At 41.6% G+C, this 24283-nt stretch overlaps 1 protein-coding gene across 2 annotated transcripts; it reads right to left on the bottom strand.

Moving 5' to 3' along the window:
• Positions 1–446: 446 nt before the first annotated feature.
• On the bottom strand, positions 447–23518 carry necab1 (N-terminal EF-hand calcium binding protein 1). 2 transcript variants are annotated; one of them, XM_058046835.1, is made up of 13 exons: positions 22571–23444; positions 20138–20162; positions 18470–18578; positions 12009–12034; positions 11782–11879; positions 11179–11315; positions 9027–9148; positions 8894–8970; positions 6491–6538; positions 6118–6230; positions 3837–3914; positions 3671–3762; positions 447–851 (listed from the first exon to the last, which is right to left on the bottom strand). In XM_058046835.1, the coding sequence occupies exons 1-13, from the start codon at positions 22742–22744 to the stop codon at positions 817–819; spliced, it is 1134 nt and encodes a 377-aa protein (XP_057902818.1). In that variant the 5' UTR covers positions 22745–23444; the 3' UTR covers positions 447–816. The 2 variants fall into 2 exon arrangements, 1 of the variants encoding a protein (XP_057902818.1); XR_009119234.1 differs by lacking the exon at positions 447–851 and having other exon boundaries at positions 3692–3762; positions 6118–6538; positions 22571–23518.
• Positions 23519–24283: the final 765 nt, after the last annotated feature.

Below are 24283 nucleotides of genomic sequence, written 5' to 3' on the forward strand. Positions count from 1 at the left end.
ACATAAATATGTTTATTGATTCAACATAAATATGTTTATTGATACAACATAAATATGTTTATTGATACTACATAAATATGTTTATTGATTCAACATAAATATGTTTATTGATTCAACATAAATATTGTTTATTGATTCAACATAAATATGTTTATTGATACAACATAAATATGTTTATTGATACAACATAAATATGTTTATTGATTCAACATAAATATGTTTATTGATACAACATAAATATGTTTATTGATTCAACATAAATATGTTTATTGATACAACATAAATATGTTTATTGATACTACATAAATATGTTTATTGATACAACATAAATATGTTTATTGATTCAACATAAATATGTTTATTGATTCAACATAAATATTGTTTATTGATTCAACATAAATATGTTTATTGATACAACATTAATATGTTTATTGATTCAACATAAATATGTTTATTGATTCAACATAAATATTGTTTATCGATTCAACATAAATATGTTTATTGATTCAACATAAATACACATCTCTACGTGTTACACCTAAAGTGTACAGCAGCTGTAGTACCCCTCGCCGTCACCGGGGGGCGGTAAAAGACACGTTTTCTAAAAAGTGACTGAAAGAAAGCTCCCTTTATCAGCTCACGTGGAAGAGCAGCCACGTTATGACGTCACGCCCAACACGTCATGACGTGTTGCCTTGTACAAAGACGACGGCTATTTAGATTCAGTTTTTTTGTCTGGCAAAGAAGGAAACACGGAGTTGCTAAACGACATAATAGATGTCACTACGACGTCATGGCGAGTCTGCTGGTCCAAGATCAGTTGTTGTTGTTGTTGAGGACCCACCAAGAAGCTGCGGAGGAAACAAATACATTTGTATCAATAATCAACAATAGGAGTAATAATTAATAATTAGTACTACGGTATAAATGTACAGATGCAGATGTACAGCTAATAGTACAATAAAAGCATATATAAATAATAACTATACAGCAGATACAAAAGTTTGGAGGCACTTTCCCATTCAAGAGCTTTAGAAATGATCTGGAAACTTTTGACTTGACTTTGGATAAACTCTGGTACAGTCTGCTATTACCAAAACAAAAAGTTAAATACTATATATGTAAAATACTGTATGTGTATTATACTGTTTGGTACCATTTGTTATTTACATTGTCTTATATCAATAAAGTTTGACTTGACACGGCGTCCAGGTCCAGGATTAGGTTGGGTCATCGAACATCCATTGGAACCGGTTCTGACATTCCGATTCTCCCGGAAGCGTTAATGACATAAATGTCCACCTGTCCTCCTATATAAAGATTCTTCCAAATATTTATGTTCATGTTCAATGGTTGATACTTTTATTGGTTATTAATAGCATGAATTCACGCTCATTCATAAGTCATTCACATTATGAAAAAGACATTTCATCCAAGAGCTTTGGTTAGCGCTCACATTTCAACCATGCTAACTTCATCTTCATGACATGTCTCATCTCATGACATGCCTCATCTCATGACCTGCCTCATCTCATGACATGTCTCATCTCATGACATGTTTCCTCTCATGACCTGCCTCATCTCATGACATGTCTCCGCTCATGACCTGCCTCATCTCATGACATGTCTCCTCTCATGACCTGCCTCATCTCATGACCTGCCTCATCTCATGACATGTCTCATCTCATGACATGTTTCCTCTCATGACCTGCCTCATCTCATGACATGTCTCCGCTCATGACCTGCCTCATCTCATGACATGTCTCCTCTCATGACCTGCCTCATCTCATGACCTGCCTCATCTCATGACATGTCTCATCTCATGACATGTTTCCTCTCATGACCTGCCTCATCTCATGACATGTCTCCGCTCATGACCTGCCTCATCTCATGACATGTCTCCTCTCATGACCTGCCTCATCTCATGACCTGCCTCATCTCATGACATGTCTCATCTCATGACATGTTTCCTCTCATGACCTGCCTCATCTCATGACATGTCTCCGCTCATGACCTGCCTCATCTCATGACATGTCTCCTCTCATGACATGTCTCATCTCATGACCTGCCTCATCTCATGACCTGCCTCATCTCATGACATGTCTCATCTCATGACATGCCTCATCTCATGGCATGTCTCCTCTCATGACATGTCTCATCTCATGACCTGCCTCATCTCATGACATGCCTCATCTCATGACATGCCTCATCTCATGACATGTTTCCTCTCATGACCTGCCTCATCTCATGGCATGTCTCCTCTCATGACATGTCTCATCTCATGACATGTCTCATCTCATGACCTGCCTCATCTCATGACATGTCTCATCTCATGACCTGCCTCATCTCATGACATGTTTCCTCTCATGACATGTTTCCTCTCATGACACGTCTCATCTCATGACATGTCTAATCTCATGTCATGTCTCTTCTCATGACATGCCTCATCTCATGGCATGTCTCATCTCATGACATGTCTCATCTCATGTCTCCTCTCATTAACTGCCCCATCTCATGACATGTCTCCTCTCATGACATGCCTCATCTCATGACATGTTTCCTCTCATGACCTGCCTCATCTCATGACCTGCCTCATCTCATGACATGTTTCCTCTCATGACCTGCCTCATCTCATGACATGTCTCCGCTCATGACCTGCCTCATCTCATGGCATGTCTCCTCTCATGACATGTCTCATCTCATGACCTGCCTCATCTCATGACATGTCTCATCTCATGACCTGCCTCATCTCATGACATGTCTCATCTCATGACATGTCTCATCTCATGACATGTCTCATCTCATGACATGTTTCCTCTCATGACATGTTTCCTCTCATGACACGTCTCATCTCATGACATGTCTAATCTCATGTCATGTCTCTTCTCATGACATGCCTCATCTCATGGCATGTCTCATCTCATGACATGTCTCATCTCATGTCTCCTCTCATTAACTGCCCCATCTCATGACATGTCTCCTCTCATGACATGCCTCATCTCATGACATGTCTCATCTCATGACATGCCTCATCTTGTGTCTCATCTCATGACATGTCTCCTCTCATGACATGCCTCATCTCAGACATGTCTCCTCTCATGACATGCCTCATCTCATGACATGTCTCATCTCATGACATGCCTCATCTTGTGTCTCATCTCATGACATATCTCCTCTCATGACCTGCCTCATCTCATGACATGTCTCCTCTCATGACCTGCCTCATCTCATGACGTCTCCTCTCATGACCTGCCTCATCTCATGGCATGTCTCCTCTCATGACCTGCCTCATCTCATGGCATGTCTCCTCTCATGACCTGCCTCATCTCATGACATATCTCCTCTCATGACCTGCCTCATCTCATGACATGTTTCCTCTCATGACCTGCCTCATCTCATGACATGTTTCCTCTCATGACCTGCCTCATCTCATGACATGTCTCCTCTCATGACCTGCCTCATCTCATGACGTCTCCTCTCATGACCTGCCTCATCTCATGGCATGTCTCCTCGCTTTGGTTAGCGCTCACATTTCAACCATGCTAACTTTTTATGAACGAATCAGAACAGGAATCGAAACCAGGAATCGGAATCGCTCAAATTCAAACCCAAGCCTATCCAGGATATGTGGTATTAGTACAAGAAGTCTAGTACTTGCTGGTGTACCTACCAGGAAGCAGCATGGTGGTCACGCTCTCCGGACTTTCCAGGAAGTCCACGTTGGCCCTCTGGAAGGTTTTGCAGTAGTTGGTCTGCAAGTGACTACCACAACACGTCATCGCCTCCATTTATACACAAACTATACACAAACGCGTGTACAAACTAAGTCGACTTACTTCTTCCACATGTTGTTATCCTCCCAGAATTCATAAAGGACAAAGTGAGACTCGTTAGCCAGACGCTGCACTGCAATGCTGCATGACAGGTGACAAAACTACTCAATAAATATTCATCACTTCCTAGTACAACACCATCTAAACACGTACTGACAACATGGATACCCTTAGACTCCAAGTACATCAACACCATGTACTATACGTACTAGGGTTGGCTAGGATGAACCCAAGCGTCCTGATATCCGCTCTGACAAGTATCTGCTTGACAGTCTGTCTCTTAATTTACAAATAGCATTAGCGGCGCTAGCATTAGCAGTGGACTAGCTAAATAATCTGAGATTTATGTTGTACATTTATGACAATAAAGTTGTAAATTTACAAAAAGAAGCTGTACATTTTTTTAAATAAAGCTGTAAATTTATGACTTTATCCTTGGAAATTAAATAATTTGAGATTTAAGTCATAAATTTAAAGAATGGAAATTTTAAAAAAAAGTCATACATTTATGAGAAAAAAGAAAAAAATTGTAAACTGTAATATTATGACAAAACTGTCATATATAAATAAAAAAAGTCCTAAATGTCTGAGGATAAAGTCGTAAATTTACAAAAAGAAAAAAGTCAAATATGACAATGAAATTCCAAATTGACAAGAAAAAAAGTCTTAAATGTACGGAAATAAAGTTTTAAATTCCTAATATTGTCAGTTCTGTGTAAATCTTTTTTGACGTATTGTCTCAAAATCTCAAATAATGATTTTTTTCAATGTGACCCTAATTGATCTTATTGATGATGTATTGTGTAAGAACATAATGGCCCATATTAAAAAATGGGTATCCCTTTACATCAAATTTGATGTCGTTATTTACAAATTGTATTTTTTAAAATGTCTAAACATTTCCTTTGGTCTGGTGGTTGGAATATGATACTCTCTTTCATACATTTGAACATACTTTAAGAATGATGATTTTATGCAATTGGTTTCTGTATTTTAGAATGTAAGACTCGTGTCTACACCAACTGATATAACTACTGAATCGTATTGAAATGAATCGTTTGTACATCGTATGGAATCGTGTTTAAGATATATGTTTCGGAATGGGATGGTAACCCGTGTATCTAGATCAGGGGTGGGCAAACTACAGCCCGGGGGCCACATCCGCCCAATCTTTCCAAAGTATTTCATTTAAAGTCAACATACAACCTGGCATCATGGCCTGAGCCAACCTTTTGATGGTTGTATCAATTTCGTTGTTTGACATGGTCTGTTGTTTACAAAGTGCTCATGAAAAAAGGGACACAAGCACATAATAATAATAATAATAATTATTATTATTACCAGGTAGGCATGTTTGCTAGCATACCAGGTAGGCATGTTTGCTAGCATACCAGGTAGGCATGTTTGCTAACATACAGTAGCGTGTAAAGCACATTTGCTAGCATACCAGGCAGGCATGTTTGCTAGCATACCAGGTAGGCATGTTTGCCAACATACCAGGTAGGCATGTTTGCTAACATACTGTAGCGTGTAAAGCACATTTGCTAGCATACCAGGCAGGCATGTTTGCTAGCATACCAGGTAGGCATGTTTGCTAACATACTGTAGCATGTAGTCATATTGGCTAACATACCAGGCAGGCATGTTTGCTAGCATACCAGGTAGGCATGTTTGCTAGCATACCAAGTAGGCATGTTTGCTAACATACTGTAGCATTTATATATAATATTATTGTTATATTTGCATATTTTACATAATAATAATATAATAATTATTATTTTAATTTTATTGTAATTATTATAATATTTTATTATTTTAAAAATATTTAAATATAAATATAAAATAATAAATAATAATAGCAGATTGCATGACAATTTTACAGATACAATAATACCAGGTGGACTGTTGTAAAATATGGTGTAAAATATATAGTCTGCCCCCCCCCCCGTAAATTTTGTCATATCAATGCGGCCCCTACCCCTGATCTAGATGCTTATGCAATCATCTACTAACAATATCTATACCTTTATGGTACAAGTACATCAATGTTGTGTTTTAGTATTGACCGACTTGTGTGTCAAGTGAAGTGGGCGTGGCTAAAGGTGTAAATGTCAGCTGGTCCTCGGGGCTGCTGGGCTTTTATGTGGAGTCAAAGTGACAGCTGACGTCACGCTGGTCAAAGTCCGTAAATACGATGCTAACATTCGTCACTCATGCTAGCTACACATCTGTGAGTGTGTGTGTGTGTGTGTGTTTGTGTGTGTGTGTGTGTGTGTATACTGACTGCAGGCATCCAGTCTGTGTGCAGGTATGGCTCATGTATTGTCTGAGAGCCAGACGGAACTCCTCCATCTCCTCCTCCAACACAGACAGCTGCCTCTGGATGATGAGGATGTGCTGACAAACCACACATGACAACTTGTCAAAGAGGTTGCACAATCATCTACACACACACACACACACACACACACGCACACACACACAGGAAGAAAGTTTGATGAATGTGAAAGTGTCACTCGCTTCCTGCGAACGCCAAAAAAAATGATGAGATAAGATGGTCCTGCTGCCGTCGCCATGACAACCGCACTCATCATCTCCATCACAATCACCGCCACCATCATCACCGTATGAGACGGCATGAAATGGTGAGGACGCACCAGCTTGCTCTCCAAGACCTCCTCCTCAACGGGTTCCAGACGGATGTCCTGCATGCAGAAGAATGAGCCGTTCATGGAACATTTCAGAAAGACATGGAAGTGTCGTTGAAATGAATTCATATTCACAACGCTAGTTTTACATGTAAACATAAATATTAAATGATATTTTGCAATGTCCTTCATTGATGGACAGGTCAGACTCACGGCCCCGAGTCTGACTTAAAACTGATGCCGGTCATGCAGGGAACAAACCACCTGAATGAAGTGGTCCCGGTACCCGGTACACTAGTGGTGTGTCGGTCATGAACGAACGAGTCAAAAGAACTAGTTCTTTTTTGTGAAAGGAATGAACGAGGTTACCGCCCCTAAAAGACCCGTTCAGTCTGTTCAGTTGCAAACCCGTTCAGTTGGATTGGCTGGAGAGTCAGTTGACCGGACTATCTGCCTCGCCTCGCTCTGTTGGTGGGTGGGGTTAGCTGACTGAAAGACCGTGACCAAGAGATTGACCCGGTCAATCTCGGTCTTGGTAACGCCGGACCGGGTAGCTGAGACCCTTGGATCCGGAGGGCTGTCATAATACTTCAGATTTCAAGGTACGTCATTACGTGTTGTTGCGCTGTTGAGTCGGAACCAACCTGAACACGAGTGAACAGACTGACTCGACACGGCTGACCGGGTCTATGCACAGGGGGAGACCACAGGATAACCACCAATTGACCGAAATGACCAAAAAGACGGATCTTTATGAACGGATCTTTTTACAGAATGAAGCGGAATGATCCGGTTCACTGAAATGAACGGTTTTGCCCACCGCCATCCCACACTCCTCAAGGAACATGAAGGAACGCCTTCACCAAGTCCACAAAACATATGTAGAATGGTGGCCGAACTCCCATGCACCCTCAAGGACCCTCCTGGGAGTGTAGATCTGGTCCACAGTTTCACAACCAGGGACCAAATATGACATTCAACTATCTGGCAGATCCTCCTCTCCAGAACCCCTGATTAGACCTTACCAGAAAGGCTGTGAAGTTTGATCCCACCAGAGTTGGAACACACCTTCCATTGCCCCTACTTAGAAGGGAGGACCACCACCCTGGTTTGTCAATCAAGAGACACCGCCCCCCGATGTCCACTCAATGCTGCAGAGCTGTGTCAACCAAGACAGCCCCATAGCACCTCGGGCCTTAAGGAACTCCAGGCAGATCTCATCCATCCCCAAGACCCTGACACAGAGGAACTTTTTGACAAGCTCAGCCCCAGAGATAGGACAGCCCACCAGGCACTGCTTTCATGTCGTGTTGGTGGGATTGAGGAGGTCTTTGAGGTCTTTACATGGCCTCGCCTAACTCCGCCCAGGTCCTCCCATAAGACTTGGAGACCGCTTGGCCTGTCGGTACCTGTCAGCTGCCTCGTGTCCCATGGGCCAAGAAGGCCTGATCGGACTCCTTCAGCTTGACGACATCACTCATCACTGGTGTCCACCTACGGGTTCTGGGATTACCGCCACAACAGGCACTGACCACTTTAAGGCCACAGCTGTGATCAGCCGCCTCGACAATGGAGGCTCGGAACATGGCCCACTCGGGCTCGATGTCCGGCACCTCACTCGGAACCCCTCCCTGAGATGGAGTTGAAACTCCTTCTGACAGGGGTCATTCTCAGCAGATCCTCACTATGCATTTGAGACCCCCACGTCTGGCCGGCATCCTCCCCTAACATGAGAGCTAACTCACCACCAGGCTGTGATCGGTTGACAGCTGCGCCCCTCTCTTGACCCGAGTATCCAAAACATGTGGCCGCAAGTCCGAGGGCATGCCCACAAAGTCGATCCAATAACAAGTCCAATAACAAAACAGCGCTCGGCCCCTCCCAATCATGCCTTTCCAGGTCTCACTGTCACGGCCGACATGAAGGTTCAAGTCCCCCAGAAGAACAAGGGAATCACGGAGGGAGCACTCTCCACCACTGCTGTCTGGTGCATAAGTGCAGATCCAGTCAGATCCGGTCCCCACCACCCACCGGAAGGCAGAGGGAAACCACCCTCTCATTCACCGGGTTAAAATGCCAAAATACAGGCCACCCCTGCCCATCGCCTCCTAATGCTGGCCCCTGTGAAGAGGACTGGTTCCAGAGCCCCTGCTCAGGTTCCTTCCACAGTAGAAGCTGACAGTCCGTGTGGCTAGAGCTAGCTTCTGCAGCCAAGTTTCCTTTGCCTTTGGCTGCCGCCCAGCTAGCGCTGCACCCGACCCCTTTGGCCCTTCCCATGAGTGGTGACGTATGCCTGACCGGGCTCCAGAGGGATGCCCCGGTGACCCCAGGACAATGGACAATTATTAAAATAATAATAATGGACATCATTCTGAAACAGTGGGATGAGGAGGACAAGAGGCAGAAGGTCACCTTTTGTTCCAAGCGGTCGATGAGCTTCTGCAGCCTGTTGACCTGAACCGTCCAATGGCTGTCCTCGTCATGAGCACCTGGCAGGGACATGAAGGTGATTCCTCTGTAAAGGTGAGGTGCGTATGGGTGTCACCTGAATGAAGGAGGTTGATGATGGGGTTGTTGGGGGACAGGCTGTGGTTTCTCTGAAGTCTCCGGGTGGAGCGACGCCCCGTCCACTGGATGGATAACACCTCCGGCTTGGCCGGGCTGAGTCTGCAATGGTTCATATTTGACGATATCAACGCTGACGTTTCATACGGTGTAATATAATCATGATTACAGTGTGTGTCAGGTTTTTGTGAAAGTCATTCATTAGCTGGTGACAAATGATTCTCACACACGTGTGTGGGAGGAGGCGCTAATGGTATCCTTTGTCCGCCCACCTCATCTTATTCTGGGCTGCACTGTGAGCTTTCATTGCTGGAAGTGACGACTCCACAGCCTGACCCCTTTAAGAAACCTCAGTCTGTCCTGATCCAGCCTCCCTGACGTGGAGCTCGTACTGGAAGTGTCCATCAAGCCAATATATCTTCTTCACGTCTAAAAGTCACCACGAAAAGCAATTCGCAGTGGGAATCGCCCTCACGTTCACCGAGGACTGTCAACATGTCAGCCAGACCCTGAAGGACCAAAATCTGCTCTCCTATACGAATACTAAACACTCAACTCATGGATCACATGTCCAACAACCACGTATATGCTAACTTACCTCCTAACCGTGGTTGCACACTCGCTATGCATGCTACCATACCTGCTAACCATGTTAGCATACCTGCTAACCACGGTAAAAATACCAGGTAAATATGCTAACTACCTAGTAACAAGTGGTAAAATATCTGATAAATGTGGTAAAATAGTAACCATGGTAGCATGCCTGGTACATGCTTTGCCAACTTTGCTAACATAGCAGGTAGGCATGTTTGCTAGCATACCAGGTAGGCATGTTTGCCAACATACCAGGTAGGCATGTTTGCCAACATACCAGGTAGGCATGTTTGCTAGCATACCGTAGCATGTAGTCATATTGGCTAACATACCAGGCAGGCATGTTTGCTAGCATACCAGGTAGGCATGTTTGCTAACATACTGTAGCATGTAAAGCACATTTGCTAGCATACCAGGCAGGCATGTTTGCTAGCATACCAGGTAGGCATGTTTGCCAACATACCAGGTAGATATGTTTGCTAGCATACCGTAGCATGTAGTCATATTGGCTAACATACCAGGCAGGCATGTTTGCTAGCATACCAGGTAGGCATGTTTGCTAGCATACCAAGTAGGCATGTTTGCTAACATACTGTAGCATGTAAAGCACATTTGCTAGCATACCAGGTAGGCATGTTTGCTAACATACCATAGCATGTAGTCATGTTGGCTAACATACCAGGCAGGCATGTTTGCCAACATAGCAGGTAGGCATGTTTGCTAGCATAACGTAGCAGGTAGTCATGTTAGCTAACATACCAGGTAGGCATGTTTGCTAGCATACCAGGTAGCCATGTTTGCTAGCATACCAGGTAGGCATGTTTGCTAGCATACCAGGTAGGCATGTTTGCTAACATACTGTAGCATGTAAAGCACATTTGCTAGCATACCAGGTAGGCATGTTTGCTAACATACCATAGCATGTAGTCATGTTGGCTAACATACCAGGCAGGCATGTTTGCCAACATAGCAGGTAGGCATGTTTGCTAGCATAACGTAGCAGGAATTTTGCTAGTACACCAGGTAGGCATGTTTGTCAACACTTCAGGTAGGCATGTTTGCCAACATACCAGGTAGCCATGTTTGCTAGCATACCAGGTAGGCATGTTTGCCAGCATACCAGGTAGGCATGTTTGCTAGCATACCAGGTAGCCATGTTTGCTAGCATACCAGGTAGGCATGTTTGCTAGCATACGTAGGCATGTTTGCTCACATACTGTAGCATGTAAAGCACGTTTGCTAGCATACCAGGTAGCCATGTTTGCTAGCATACCAGGTAGGCATGTTTGCTACCATATTGTAGCATGTCGTCATGTTTCCTAACATACCAGGTGGGCATGTTTGGTAAGATAAGGATGTAGGATACGTGTCGATGATGTTTATAAACAAAGAGATGATGCTGTTGCCATGGTAACAGGGTTGTAGTAAGTCCATAGAAGCAGAGGTGTAGCCAGACAGAGGATATTTGTGATGGGAATATGTTCGGGTGGATTTGAGGATGCAGGAAGAGGCGGCGTGAGGAGACGAGCGTGTCTGACTTGTCCTGGCGAGTCTGCTCGGCGGTGGTTTCCATGGCGCACTCCAAGGAGCTCTGCAGCGACTGAAGCTGACTGGTGGTCTCCTTCAGCAGGAAGCGGGTCACAAACTGTTCCAGGTGGGCGGACCCCTGGTACTCCTGTCAATCAAAGGCAGGGGGAGGATATTGTCATAACATACTCATTAACTTTCATAAGACGTGCGGATAAGGAATTTCTCGCCGCCATCAGTCGCAAAGGAAGCTCAAGAAAAAGTTCCATATTTTATACCGGATCCCGGTGTTCTATATCTACACACGTTCATATCACCGTGTGATATCAACATCCGAGGCTAACCTTTTATTCTTATTGGCCGCATGGACACGTTTGTCCAAAGAGCGCAAGCGTCTTGGTGCTCGTGTGCTCGGCGTGTGGCGCGTTACGATCAAAGCGTTAAAGGTCATCCTGCTGTGGAGCTTCTGGGCTGCCCGGCCTCCTGGGACCGATGCTGCTTTTTTTTTAACACTCGCTGGTGAGATGTTTCATGATGAAGAACAATACCGGGTCGCAACAGCTTTCATATTTGCCAACATACATACATACGGCACGTACTGTACAGCGCCTCACCTTCTTTGTCTTGTCCATGGCGGCCAGGATGGACGTGTTGAGATCCTCCAAGGCTGCCAGAACATTCTTATACTCCCCCAGGTGCTGAGAGAAATACTCTTACCCGGCACGCAGCGACACGACAGGAGGGCAGAAGGTCAGAGGTCAACATGGCATCGCCACACTTTCATGGCAACACATCACACGCGTGCTCTCTCCCGTCAATAAAACATCAAAGCTCAACTTACCACACAACTCATCCGTGTCCACGTTGCTGCAGCACACACACACACACACACACACACACACACACACACACCATATAAACATCACCTTTTTAGATACAGTAAATCTCGGATATATCGGATTCAATTGTTCCCACTGGTTTTGTCCGATATAAGCGAAATCCGTTATATGCGTATACCGGAAAATGTCCGTTTTACGCATATATATCGGATTTATATCCGATATATATGCGTAAATGGGATTTTATCCGTTCTAAAAAGGCACTTCCTTGACTATGTTTCCAATGTACTTGGACGCGCAGGCAACGCTGCAAACGCTGCAAATGACGTCGTATAGCGGCCTGTCACCATTCGGCGAATCGGAGCGCCACGATGCGGCCATCCGATATACTATGCCAGGGAAATTTCATGGAAATGCATTGGAACGGGACTGGAGATTTTGTCCGAAATAGGCGAAATCCGTTCTAAAAAATCCGATATATGCAATGAATTTTTATTGGAAATGCATTACAGAAAAATCGCTTCTTTTTTATCTGTCCGTTGTGAGCGAATTTCCGATATATCCGAGTCCGATATATCTGAGGTTTACTGTACATACACAGTACATATACATCTGCAATATACACTATATACTGTGTACACATTGCCTTTTTCAGATACATACACAGTACGTATACATCTACAGTATATACTGTAAACATGTGTTTTTCAGATACATACACAGTACATATACATCTACAATATACACTATATACTGTGTACACATTGCCTTTTTCAGATACATACACAGTACATATACATCTACAATATACAGTATATACTGTGTATACACATCCTAACCAGATACCCAAGCCACCTCATCTGAGTATGACTATGAGTAGCAGTTATACTGTCACGATCGGGCTTCAACCCCTCGTGACAGCTCTTAGTTCCCCCCCCCCCCCCCCACCGAGTTCCTAGTTGCCCTTATTTTGTATTTACTTCCTGTATTGCTCTGTTCTGTTTTCAGTTGCTTCCAATTGTCTCCCTCATCTGTTTCCTATTATGGGTTGCCTATTTAGTTCAGGTGGACGCTCCTTTCTTTGTCGGGTCATTGTTGTTGTTTTCTGTGGAGATGCAAGTGCGTAGTTCTGCTGCATCTCCAATAAATACATTTTTACCTGCTATCGGGTCATCATCTCTGCATGCATCCTGGGGTCGAACCGTAAAGCAACCAAGCCGGAACGTGACCTATACTCAGATCCTCTCCCGGATCACGGTGCTCCTCGCCTTATCTCTAAGGAGAGACCAGACACCCAGCGGAGAAAACTCATTTCGGCCGCGATCTTGTCCCTTGACACAAAGCTCATGACCGTAGACCAGGGGTGGGCAAACTTTTTGACTCGCGGGCTGCATTGATTTAACAAAATTGACGGGGGGGATTATGTAGTATTTTACACGTAACAGTCCATTTTTACACCTATATTTTTACACATATTTTACATGTAAAAGTGTCATGCAATATGACAATATGATAATGCTATATGTGCACTTTGAAATCATTTATTTGATGTAAAGTGTGTTATAAATGTATTATTATTATTGTTATTATTGTTATTTTTATTATTATTATTATTATTATTATTAGTTATAGTAATGTTATTATATTATTATTATTATTTAGTTAATAATAATATTACTACCATTATTATATTAATATTATTAACAACAATATTAATATAATAGTAGTATTATTATCATTATTGACAACAACATTATTATTATTATTATTATTTGTATTACTATTATTGTGCTTGTGCTCCTTTTTCCAGGAGTATTTTGTAATATTACTACCATTATTATATTAATATTATTAACAACAATATTAATATAATAGTATTATTATTATCATTATTGACAACAACATTATTATTATTATTATTATTTGTATTACTATTATTGTGCTTGTGCTCCTTTTTCCAGGAGTATTTTGTAATATTACTACCATTATTATATTAATATTATTAACAACAATATTAATATAATAGTAGTATTATTATCATTATTGACAACAACATTATTATTATTATTATTATTATTATTATTATTATTATTTGTATTACTATTATTGTGCTTGTGCTCCTTTTTCCAGGAGTATTTTGTAATATTACTACCATTATTATATTAATATTATTAACAACAATATTAATATAATAGTAGTATTATTATCATTATTGACAACAACATTATTATTATTATTATTATTATTATTATTTGTATTACTATTATTGTGCTTGTGCTCCTTTTTCCAGGAGTATTTTGTAATATTACTACCATTATTATATTAATATTATTAACAACAATATTAATATAATAGTAGTATTATTATCATTATTGACAACAACATTATTATTATTATTATTATTATTATTATTATTATTATTATTATTATTATTATTATTATTTGTATTACTATTATTGTGCTTGTGCTCCTTTTTCCAGGAGTATTTTGTAATATTACTACCATTATTATATTAATATTATTAACAACAATATTAATATAATAGTAGTATTATTATCATTATTGACAACAACATTATTATTATTATTATTATTATTATTATTATTATTATTATTATTATTATTATTATTATTATTATTATTATTATTATTATTATTATTATTTGTATTACTATTATTGTGCTTGTGCTCCTTTTTCCAGGAGTATTTTGTAATATTACTACCATTATTATATTAATATTATTAACAACAATATTAATATAATAGTAGTATTATTATCATTATTGACAACAACATTATTATTATTATTATTATTATTATTATTATTATTTGTATTACTATTATTGTGCTTGTGCTCCTTTTTCCAGGAGTATTTTGTAATATTACTACCATTATTATATTAATATTATTAACAACAATATTAATATAATAGTATTATTATTATCATTATTGACAACAACATTATTATTATTATTATTATTATTATTTGTATTACTATTATTGTGCTTGTGCTCCTTTTTCCAGGAGTATTTTGTAATATTACTACCATTATTATATTAATATTATTAACAACAATATTAATATAATAGTAGTATTATTATCATTATTGACAACAACATTATTATTATTATTATTATTATTATTATTATTATTATTATTATTATTATTATTATTATTATTATTAGTATTATTATTAGTATTATTATTTGTATTACTATTATTGTGCTTGTGCTCCTTTTTCCAGGAGCATTTTGTAAACAACAGACCACATCAAATAACGAAATTGATAAAGCAGCTACCTCAACCATCAAAAAGTTGGCCCAAGCCACGATGCCAGGTTGTATGTTGAGTTCAAATGAAATACTTTGGAAAAAACAGGCGGGCCACATTGAAACACTTGGCGGGCCGGATGTGGCCCCCGGGCCGTAGTTTGCCCACCCCTGCCGTAGACCAACGGGGAAATTGAGAGCTTTGACTTTTGGCTTAGCTCTCTCTTCACCACAACAGACCGATGTAGAGTCTGATCACTGCAGATGCCGCACCAATTCTCACGTTCCACCCTTCCCTCACTCGTGAACAAGACCCCGAGGTACATAGACTCCTCCACTTGGGACAGGATCTCATCCCTGACCCGGAGATGGCACACCACCCTTTAGCAGGAAAGAACCATGGACTCGGATTTCGAGCTGCTGACCCTCATCCCGGTCGCTTCAAACTTGGCGGTGAAACGTTCCGGTGAGAGTTGAAGGTCACGGCTCGATGAAGCCCACAGAGAACAAATCCAGCAGCCACCAAAATCCCTCAAATGCTCCTGGAGATTCTGTCCATGACAGTAATGAACAGACTGGGTGACAAAGGGCAGTCCAACCCCCGGTACTGGAAACGGGTCCGACTTATTGGCGGCAATACGAACCAAGGAACAAAGGATGTAATACTCCAGACTCCAGGAGTACAGTCCAAAGCATTCCCCCGAGGAACACAGTTGAATGCCTTCTCCGAGTCCATAAAACACATTTAGGGGCAAACTACCATGCACACTCCAGGATCCTGCTGAGAATGTAGAGCTGGTCCACAGTTCCACGTTCAGGACCTCCTCCTGAATCCAAGATTCAACTGTCCGATGGATCTTCCTCCCCATAATCCCTGAATAGACCTCACCAGGGAGGCCGAGGAGCGTGATTCCCCGATAGTTGGAACACACCCTGCGGTCCCCCTTCTTAAAAAGGGAGCTCACAATCCCGGTCTGCCAATCCGGTGACAGTGACCCCGATGTCCATGCAATGCTGCAGAGCTACATCAACCAAGACACCACCACAGAATCCAGGGCCTTAAGGAACTCTGGGTGGATCCCATCCACCCCCAGGGCCCTGCCCATGAGGAGCTTTTTCATAACCTTAGCGACCTCAGACTCCGATATAGAAGAGCCCACTGTGGAGTCCCTAGGAACTGCTTCCTCATTGGAAGATGCGTCGATAGGATTGAGGAGGTCTTCAAAGTATTCTTTCCACCGATCCGTTGACTGTGCTCTGCTTCTCCCTCCTGAGACGGCAGATGGTGGTCCAGAATCTCTGTCTGGAAGTCATTCTCCATAGCGTCTCCAAATTCCTCCCATGTCATGAGTTTTTGCCTCAGTGACTGCCAAAGCTGCGGACCGCCTGTCCCATGAACCAAAAAGGTCCGATAGGACCCCTTCACCTTGACGGCATCCCTGACCAACACCAATGTGGTCCGGGATTACCACCACGACAGTCACTGACCACCTTACGGCCACAACTCCGATCAGCCACAGAACATGGTCCATTCGAACTCAATGTCCGCCGCCTCCCTAGGAACATGGACTAACCTGTCCCAGAGGCGGGAGGTGAAACTCCTTTTGACAGAGGACTTCTGTCAGTCGTTCCAAGCAGACCCTCACAATATGTTTGGGCCTGCCAGGTCGGACTGACTGGAGCAAAGTCTCCATGCAGTGGTGATGGGTCTCTTCACCATTACGTGTCCATTACAAGTCCGAGGACTCGAACTGCAGCCCAGGGTGTCCTGGTGCCAAGCGCACATGTGGACACCCTCACTGTGGAATAAAGTCCAGCCTCTCTGTGTCAAAGTGAGTCCGACTATATCTAGTTGGAACTTCTCAACCTCGCGCACCAGCTCAGGCTCCTTCCCTACCAGAGAGGTGACGTTCCACTTCCCAAGGGATATCTTATGGAGCCAAGGATCACCCACCCAGGCCTTTGGATGCCACCCAGCCCACTCTGCACCCGACCACTTTGGCCCCTCCCATGAATGGTTAGCTCATTGGAGGGGAGGCCCATGTGGCCGCTCTGGGCTGTGCCGGACCCCAAGACCTGGCCACCAGACGCTCACCATCATGCCCCTCTTCCAGGCCTGGCTCCAGAAGGGGGCCCCGGTTTGGTCCAATGTTTACATTAAATACAAATAAAAATAAAAAATAAAATATGGGGCGGCACGGCGGTCTGGTGGTTAGTGCGCAGACCTCACAGCTAGGAGACCAGGGTTCGGTCCCCGCCCTCGGCCATCTCTGTGTGGAGTTTGCATGTTCTCCCCGTGCATGCGTGGGTTTTCTCCGGGTACTCCGGTTTCCTCCCACATTCCAAAAACATGCTAGGTTAATTAGCCACTCCAAATTGTCCATAGGTATGAATGCGAGTGTGAATGGTTGTTTGTCTATATGTGCCCTGGGATTGGCTGGCGACCAGTCCAGGGTGTACCCTGCCTCTCGCCTGAAGACAGCTGGGATAGGCTCCAGCACCCCCCGCGACCCTCGTGAGGAAAAAGCGGTAGAAAATGAATGAATGAATGAATGAAATAAAATATGGAAAATAATACAAAACAAATGTTACAAATATCCAGAAAAATAAGAAACAAAGAAACTATCAACCCCCCCTCGCCAAAAGCAAATACGGCACAAAAAAATGTGAAACGAATGAAATAAAACAGTCAAAAATCAATCAAAACAAAAAGTAAAATACAATTGAAAAAGTAAACAATGGAATCAAATCCAATATACCCGCAGCATAAGCCAAGTATAATCTTGAAAAGAAATGTTGAAATAATGTCAAGTAAAAAACAAATACTGAAATAAAATAATAATAGAAATAAAATATAGCAATAGCAATAAATAAACAATAAAATAGCCAATAATAAATGAAAGAAAAAAGTCAAATACAGAAAAGACAAAAGTAAGCAAAGAAATGAAGTGAATGCTAGCTAAAGTATATCCCAAGCTCAGTCTTCCTGCTTTGATCCAAAAGGTTGAAATAGTACACATTTGAAATATTGCTATTGCTAATATTTTAAATATTGTTAAGATTACACAAATCAAGCAAATCATGGAGCAAATGTTGCTGGAATCGCAGAAGATGGAAATGGAAAGATATACTGTATACATAATCATGTATTCATTGTTATCAGAGATTGTACACAAGGAGCGATGCTCCACTCACTCTGTGTTGTGCGTGTCGATGGCGTGGAAAAGCTGCTGCAGCTCGTCGGGCGTCAGAACGCCATCAGAGAAATACGCCTTGAACTCCTCAAAGGTCAGCTTGCCGTCATCTGAAAAGCACACGTCGGCACGGTGGATCAGTGGGCACTGCTGTGCGTCTATCCATCTATGTAACCATCCAACAATCATACCGGCATCATGACAACACTTGTTTATTTGCATCTTTTTCGCAACCAAAGCTATCAAAACAACTCATACTATTATCAAATATGACAATTCACCTGTCGCTCCATTGTTAGAGCCCCACAGGCCAATGAAAAAAACACTGGAATGTGCAAGCCACGCCCATGTGACCATTTTATCACAAAATCTGTATGAAATATAAAGCAGGGTACAGGCTGGGAAGAATGTCAGTATTTGCTGAAATGTTAAATGCAAGCATGCTAACATTAGCATATTAGCAGTGTTACTATGTTATTGCTAATGTTAGCAAGCAACAGCTAACATAGTAATGCTAGCATGCTAACATTAGCATATTAGCAGTGTTAGCATGCTAATGCTAGCATGCTAACATTAGCATATTAGCAGTGTTAGCATGCTAGCATTACTATGTTAGATGTTGCTTGCTAACATTAGCAATAACATAGTAGCATACATCAACATCAAAAATGGTAGCGCTAAGCGTCTGTGTATATCTAAAAAAATGCTATTATGTTAATGCTAGCATGCTAACATTGCTGATTGCTAATGTTAGCAATCAACATCTAACATAGTAATGCTAGCATGAAAACATTGCTAATATGCTAATATTAGCATGCAACATCAAAAATGGTAGCGCTAAGCGTCTGTGTATATCTAAAAAATGCTACTATGTTAATGCTAGCATGCTAACATTGCTGATTGCTAATGTTAGCAAGCAACATATAACATAGTAATGCTAGCATACTAACATTGCTAATATGCTAATGTTAGCATGCAACATCAAAAATGGTAGCGCTAAGCGTCTGTGTATATCTACAAAAATGCTACTATGTTAATGCTAGCATGCTAACATTACTGATTGCTAATGTTAGCAAGCAACATCTAACATAGTAATGCTAGCATGCTAACATTGCTAATATGCTAATGTTAGCATGCAACATCACAAATGGTAGAGCTAAGTGTCTGCGTATGACAATACTCATGAAAATGTAAAAACAAAATATTACTACATTAATGTTAGCATGCAACATCTAACACGGTATGTACTATGTACTAGGAATGCTAAATGTTAGCTCGCTGGAGCATAGAAAAACTGTTGGCTTTCTAAATACAATTTTAAATTTTTTAATCATAGACCTCTAGACATGGAATAACACCCCTATGGTCAGCTTTACACTACATTACTCAGCTCTTTTTTCTAAACTTAAGAAACCCCAAACTTAGCAGTGTTGCTATGCGAGAGGTCACAAACGGGTGGGGGGGGGTGGGGTGATACCCGATGATGATCATCGCTGGCAGCTGATGTGAGAGGAGGTGTGACTAAAATACTTCAATCAAATCAAACGGTGGCTGTAGTTCACCAAGGCTGAGCTAATATCATTATTCCTGGCTGATATATGATGATTACTATCACCCCCGTCTCCTTGGAAACCACATCAACACCATGTCATCATCACTACATATTTACCATTTTTATCCGCTCGCCGTAAAATCTGTGAGGAGAAAAAGAAAATGTTAGAAAAGGAGTTCAAGTATGCGTGTGTGTGTATGAGATACACAAATCTGTCTTAAAGCAGAGTAGGATTTATTATTGATGGAGGTGAAACCCTTTCCTCAACCAAAATACCATCCAATACTACTAATACTATATTCTAGTTTGCTTCTTAAAGGGGACCCATGATGCTTTTCCCACTTTTCTGACCTATAAAAGTAGTTAGAATGTTGTATTCTGGTGTTAAACCATCCCAAAGTTTCAGATCATGAGGTTAGTGCATTTGGAAGTGAGCCCTGACAGAAGCTTGGTTTCAGAGGGCGTGGTAAAACTGCAGAGGGGTGAATCCTTGTATGGGCGTGGCTGTAAGCCGCTAAGAGTTGACTAAGCCCCTCCCCCGAGCTCTGCTCCTCTGTTTAGCATTATATGTAGCATATGAATGTAGCATTATAGCATAGCGGAATGTAGCATTGTAGCATAGAGGAATGTAGCATTGTAGCATAGCGGAATGTAGCATTGTAACATAGAGGAATGTAGCATTGTAGCATTGAGGAATGTAGCATTACAGCATAGAGGAATGTAGCATTCTAGCATACAGGAATGTAGCATTATAGCATAGAGGAATGTAGCATTGTAACATAGAGGAATGTAGCATTGTAGCATTGAGGAATATAGCATTACAGCATAGAGGAATGTAGCATTGTTGCTTAGTGGAATGTAGCATTGTAGCTAAGAGGAATGTAGCATTGTTGCATAGAGGAATGTAGCATAGAGGAATGTAGCATTGTTGCATAGAGGAATGTAGCATTGTAGCATAGAGGAATGTAGCATTATAGCATAGAGGAATGTAGCATTCTAGCATAGAGGAATGTAGCATTGTAGCATAGAGGAATGTAGCATTGTAGCATAGCGGAATGTAGCATTGTAACATAGAGGAATGTAGCATTGTAGCATTGAGGAATGTAGCATTACAGCATAGAGGAATGTAGCATTCTAGCATACAGGAATGTAGCATTATAGCATAGAGGAATGTAGCATTGTTGCATAGAGGAATGTAGCATTGTAACATAGAGGAATGTAGCATTGTAGCATTGAGGAATGTAGCATTACAGCATAGAGGAATGTAGCATTATAGCATAGCGGAATGTAGCATTGTAGCATAGAGGAATGTAGCATTATAGCATAGCGGAATGTAGCATTGTAGCATAGAGGAATGTAGCATTATAGCATAGAGGAATGTAGCATTCTAGCATAGAGGAATGTAGCATTATAGCATAGTGGAATGTAGCATTGTAGCACAGAGGAATGTAGCATTGTAGCATAGCGGAATGTAGCATTGTAACATAGAGAAATGTGGCATTGTAGCATAGCGGAATGTAGCATTGTAACATAGCAGAATGTAGCATTGTAGCATAGAGGAATGTAGCATTATAGCATAGCGGAATGTAGCATTGTAACATAGCAGAATGTAGCATTGTAGCATAGAGGAATGTAGCATTGTAGCATAGCGGAATGTAGCATTGTAGCATAGAGGAATATAGCATTGTAGCATTGAAATACAATGAAACAGACCGTTTTCACAGGAACCACGAAATCCAAAGAAATCCAGCTGAATAGGTGCAGATTGTGTAAGATCTAGAAAGCTTTGTGTGCAAGGTATTGTGTGTAGCTGCTCTATAGGAGTCCACAAGTCAATACAAAGGGCATAAAAGAGGAACGCCTTGTCACAAACACCTCTTCAATGTTACAAATACAAATAAACCAAAGTTATTCAATGCTTCTTAAACTTTGTTTGTCCATTGGGGGTCAGCGGGGTGTTATCGAGGGGGTGTCCACAGTGGGGGCTGGGGGCCATTTGCAGCATGCAGCTTATTTATGACAAATTACAGGAATTAAAGGGATGTAAAAAATAATTTAAAAAAAATCCTGCTCCTTAGCTGAAATTCTATTTTTAATACAAAAATAGATTTTTTCTTGTTTTCTGTGATTTTAAAAACCCTGGGAAAAAAATCATTTTTATGACGTTATTCTTCATAATTGACTGACGATGCACCCTTTAACATAAACAATGTGCGATGAAGGTGAAAGGGGGCAATAAAAATATGAAGTTATATATTAATGTGTGGAAGGAAGTGTTTAAGACATTTAATGTGTATTTCTAACAATGTTAAGAAATATTTCCACACATAAGATGTATTTCTGAAATTTTCACACACACCGCACACACACACGTACACTCAGCCAAGGAAGCCAACAGGTTATGAAGACATGATAAAAAGCAGAATTTGCTCTGATTGTTTTTCAGTATTCATATTTTTCAACACTTTGCACCCCATCATTATGGCCATCAATCATAACAAATACAAATAATTTGTTACAAATAATAATAATAATACATATATTCCTTACATCAATGAAGATGGACATTCCCTTCTTGGGCTCCCCAGACACAAACAGCACTTCCTGTGAACAATCCATCATGCCAACAAGTCTTTCTTCCACCAGCAGAGGAACGTGAGCGCTTGACTGAATGCGGGTTGTGGATGCTGTGGCGGGTACAGCACGACCTACCGCTCTGCACATGCGTCAAGTCACCGGTAAACACATGGCGCCGCTTCCGTATACAAGCAAGCTAATTCCGCCGATAACAAGTCCCTATGACCTTTGTATGCGTGTTATAAAGCAGCTTACAACCGATCATGACTTCTTGATTTTTGCTTTTCAGTGGGGACGTTCTGCTGCCAACAGTAGGGAAGTGCGAGCTTTTGTTTTGAAAGTAACATAGGCTAACATCCGGCTACTTTAACGGAGCTTGACTTGCGAAAACGTTATGCTGAAGACGTACACTTTAAACAACTGTTGAATATGTAATACTATTGAAAGCAAATCTACAAAAACGATGATTATAGGATGTTGGCGTCAAATATGTCCCTATTTAACAAATAATACTTATTGCTGAGTTTCGTGTGAAGTCACATCCGGATGCTGGGAGCCCCCAAAAAACCAACCAAACAAACAAGGAAACAAACAAACAAACAAACAAACAAACAACCGCATTCGTAAGGAAGACAAGTAATATCAGAACAAAGTTTCCGCATAGATGCGCCCTTCTCGCATGTACAAATCGGTGAAACATGTATTTGGGAAAACGCTATTACCAAGATAAAAAAAAAGTCAAGGAAATGCCGAGAAGCCGCCTTCAAGACCCCCCAAGACCCCCCCCGTCGGTCACGTGGTTGAAGGCCAGCAGTCAGGGCGGTAATGTGGCTAGCTAGCCTCATCTAGTGGAAATCTGTGAAAGTACACAAACATCACATACAGTGGCTACCGATTGACATATTCCAAAATAGACCTAAAATAAACGACAGCACAAACTCAAATATTCCATAACCATAACTGACAACCCGGTGGCTTTAGGATAAAAACCTTCGCCAGAACGCATGCCAGTCAATAATCCACCAGAGATAACATCCGCAAACAAAGATGAAGCAATTCAAGTTCTGTCCAAGGCATTTAATAATTATTCAATAATGAGACCTGTATATAAAATGAACATTTTGCCATTGACGTGTGGAACACAATAACAAAGTACAGTAGTGAGGAAGATAGCTAGATATCTATCTGAATAGATAGATAACTAGCTAGCTAGCTCACTAGCTAGCTAGCTAGATAAATGAAGACAGTATTTACATTCAAGTAATGTATTTATGTATTTACTTGGGCCAACACTTGACGTGTTCAGGTGTTGATCAGCGAGACCGCCTGGAGGAAGAAACTGTGAAGCAACGTCATGACGAGACCGATCATTGGACAAGTCGGGGACTTTCTGACCAAATCTCGCGATGACAGAGTGCCACGCTGTAATTGGCCGAGAATGCTTGGGTCACGTGAGGTGCAGTTAGTTGGCATTCCGGGACACAAACAGCAGCGACGTTAGGAGACAAGGAGTTTATACAATGAGAGAGCCGACTCAATCTCAGTTTCCGTATTATGCCCTGGGCGGGTTTGGCCGCCATTTTAGGGTGCAAAATCCAGAAAAAAATGCTTTGAAAACGTGCCCTCGGCACGCTGCTCAGCCATTCATTGCTGGAATAGACGCTCTATAAGGCCAGATTTGTTCCC

The sequence above is a fragment of the Doryrhamphus excisus genome, chromosome 14 (assembly GCF_030265055.1).
Source record: "Doryrhamphus excisus isolate RoL2022-K1 chromosome 14, RoL_Dexc_1.0, whole genome shotgun sequence".
NCBI lineage: Eukaryota > Metazoa > Chordata > Actinopteri > Syngnathiformes > Syngnathidae > Doryrhamphus > Doryrhamphus excisus.

Excerpts from the sequence above, each read along its gene's own strand:
- necab1 (XM_058046835.1), bottom strand. The coding sequence starts at position 22,744 with ATGTGCAGAGCGGTAGGTCGTGCTGTACCCGCCACAGCATCCACAACC. Across the intron at positions 18,579-20,137 it reads ACGGCGAGCGGATAAAAATG|ATGACGGCAAGCTGACCTTT; the intron begins GTAAATATGTAG and ends TGTGCTTTTCAG. Across the intron at positions 6,539-8,893 it reads TCGACCGCTTGGAACAAAAG|GACATCCGTCTGGAACCCGT; the intron begins GTGACCTTCTGC and ends TTCTGCATGCAG.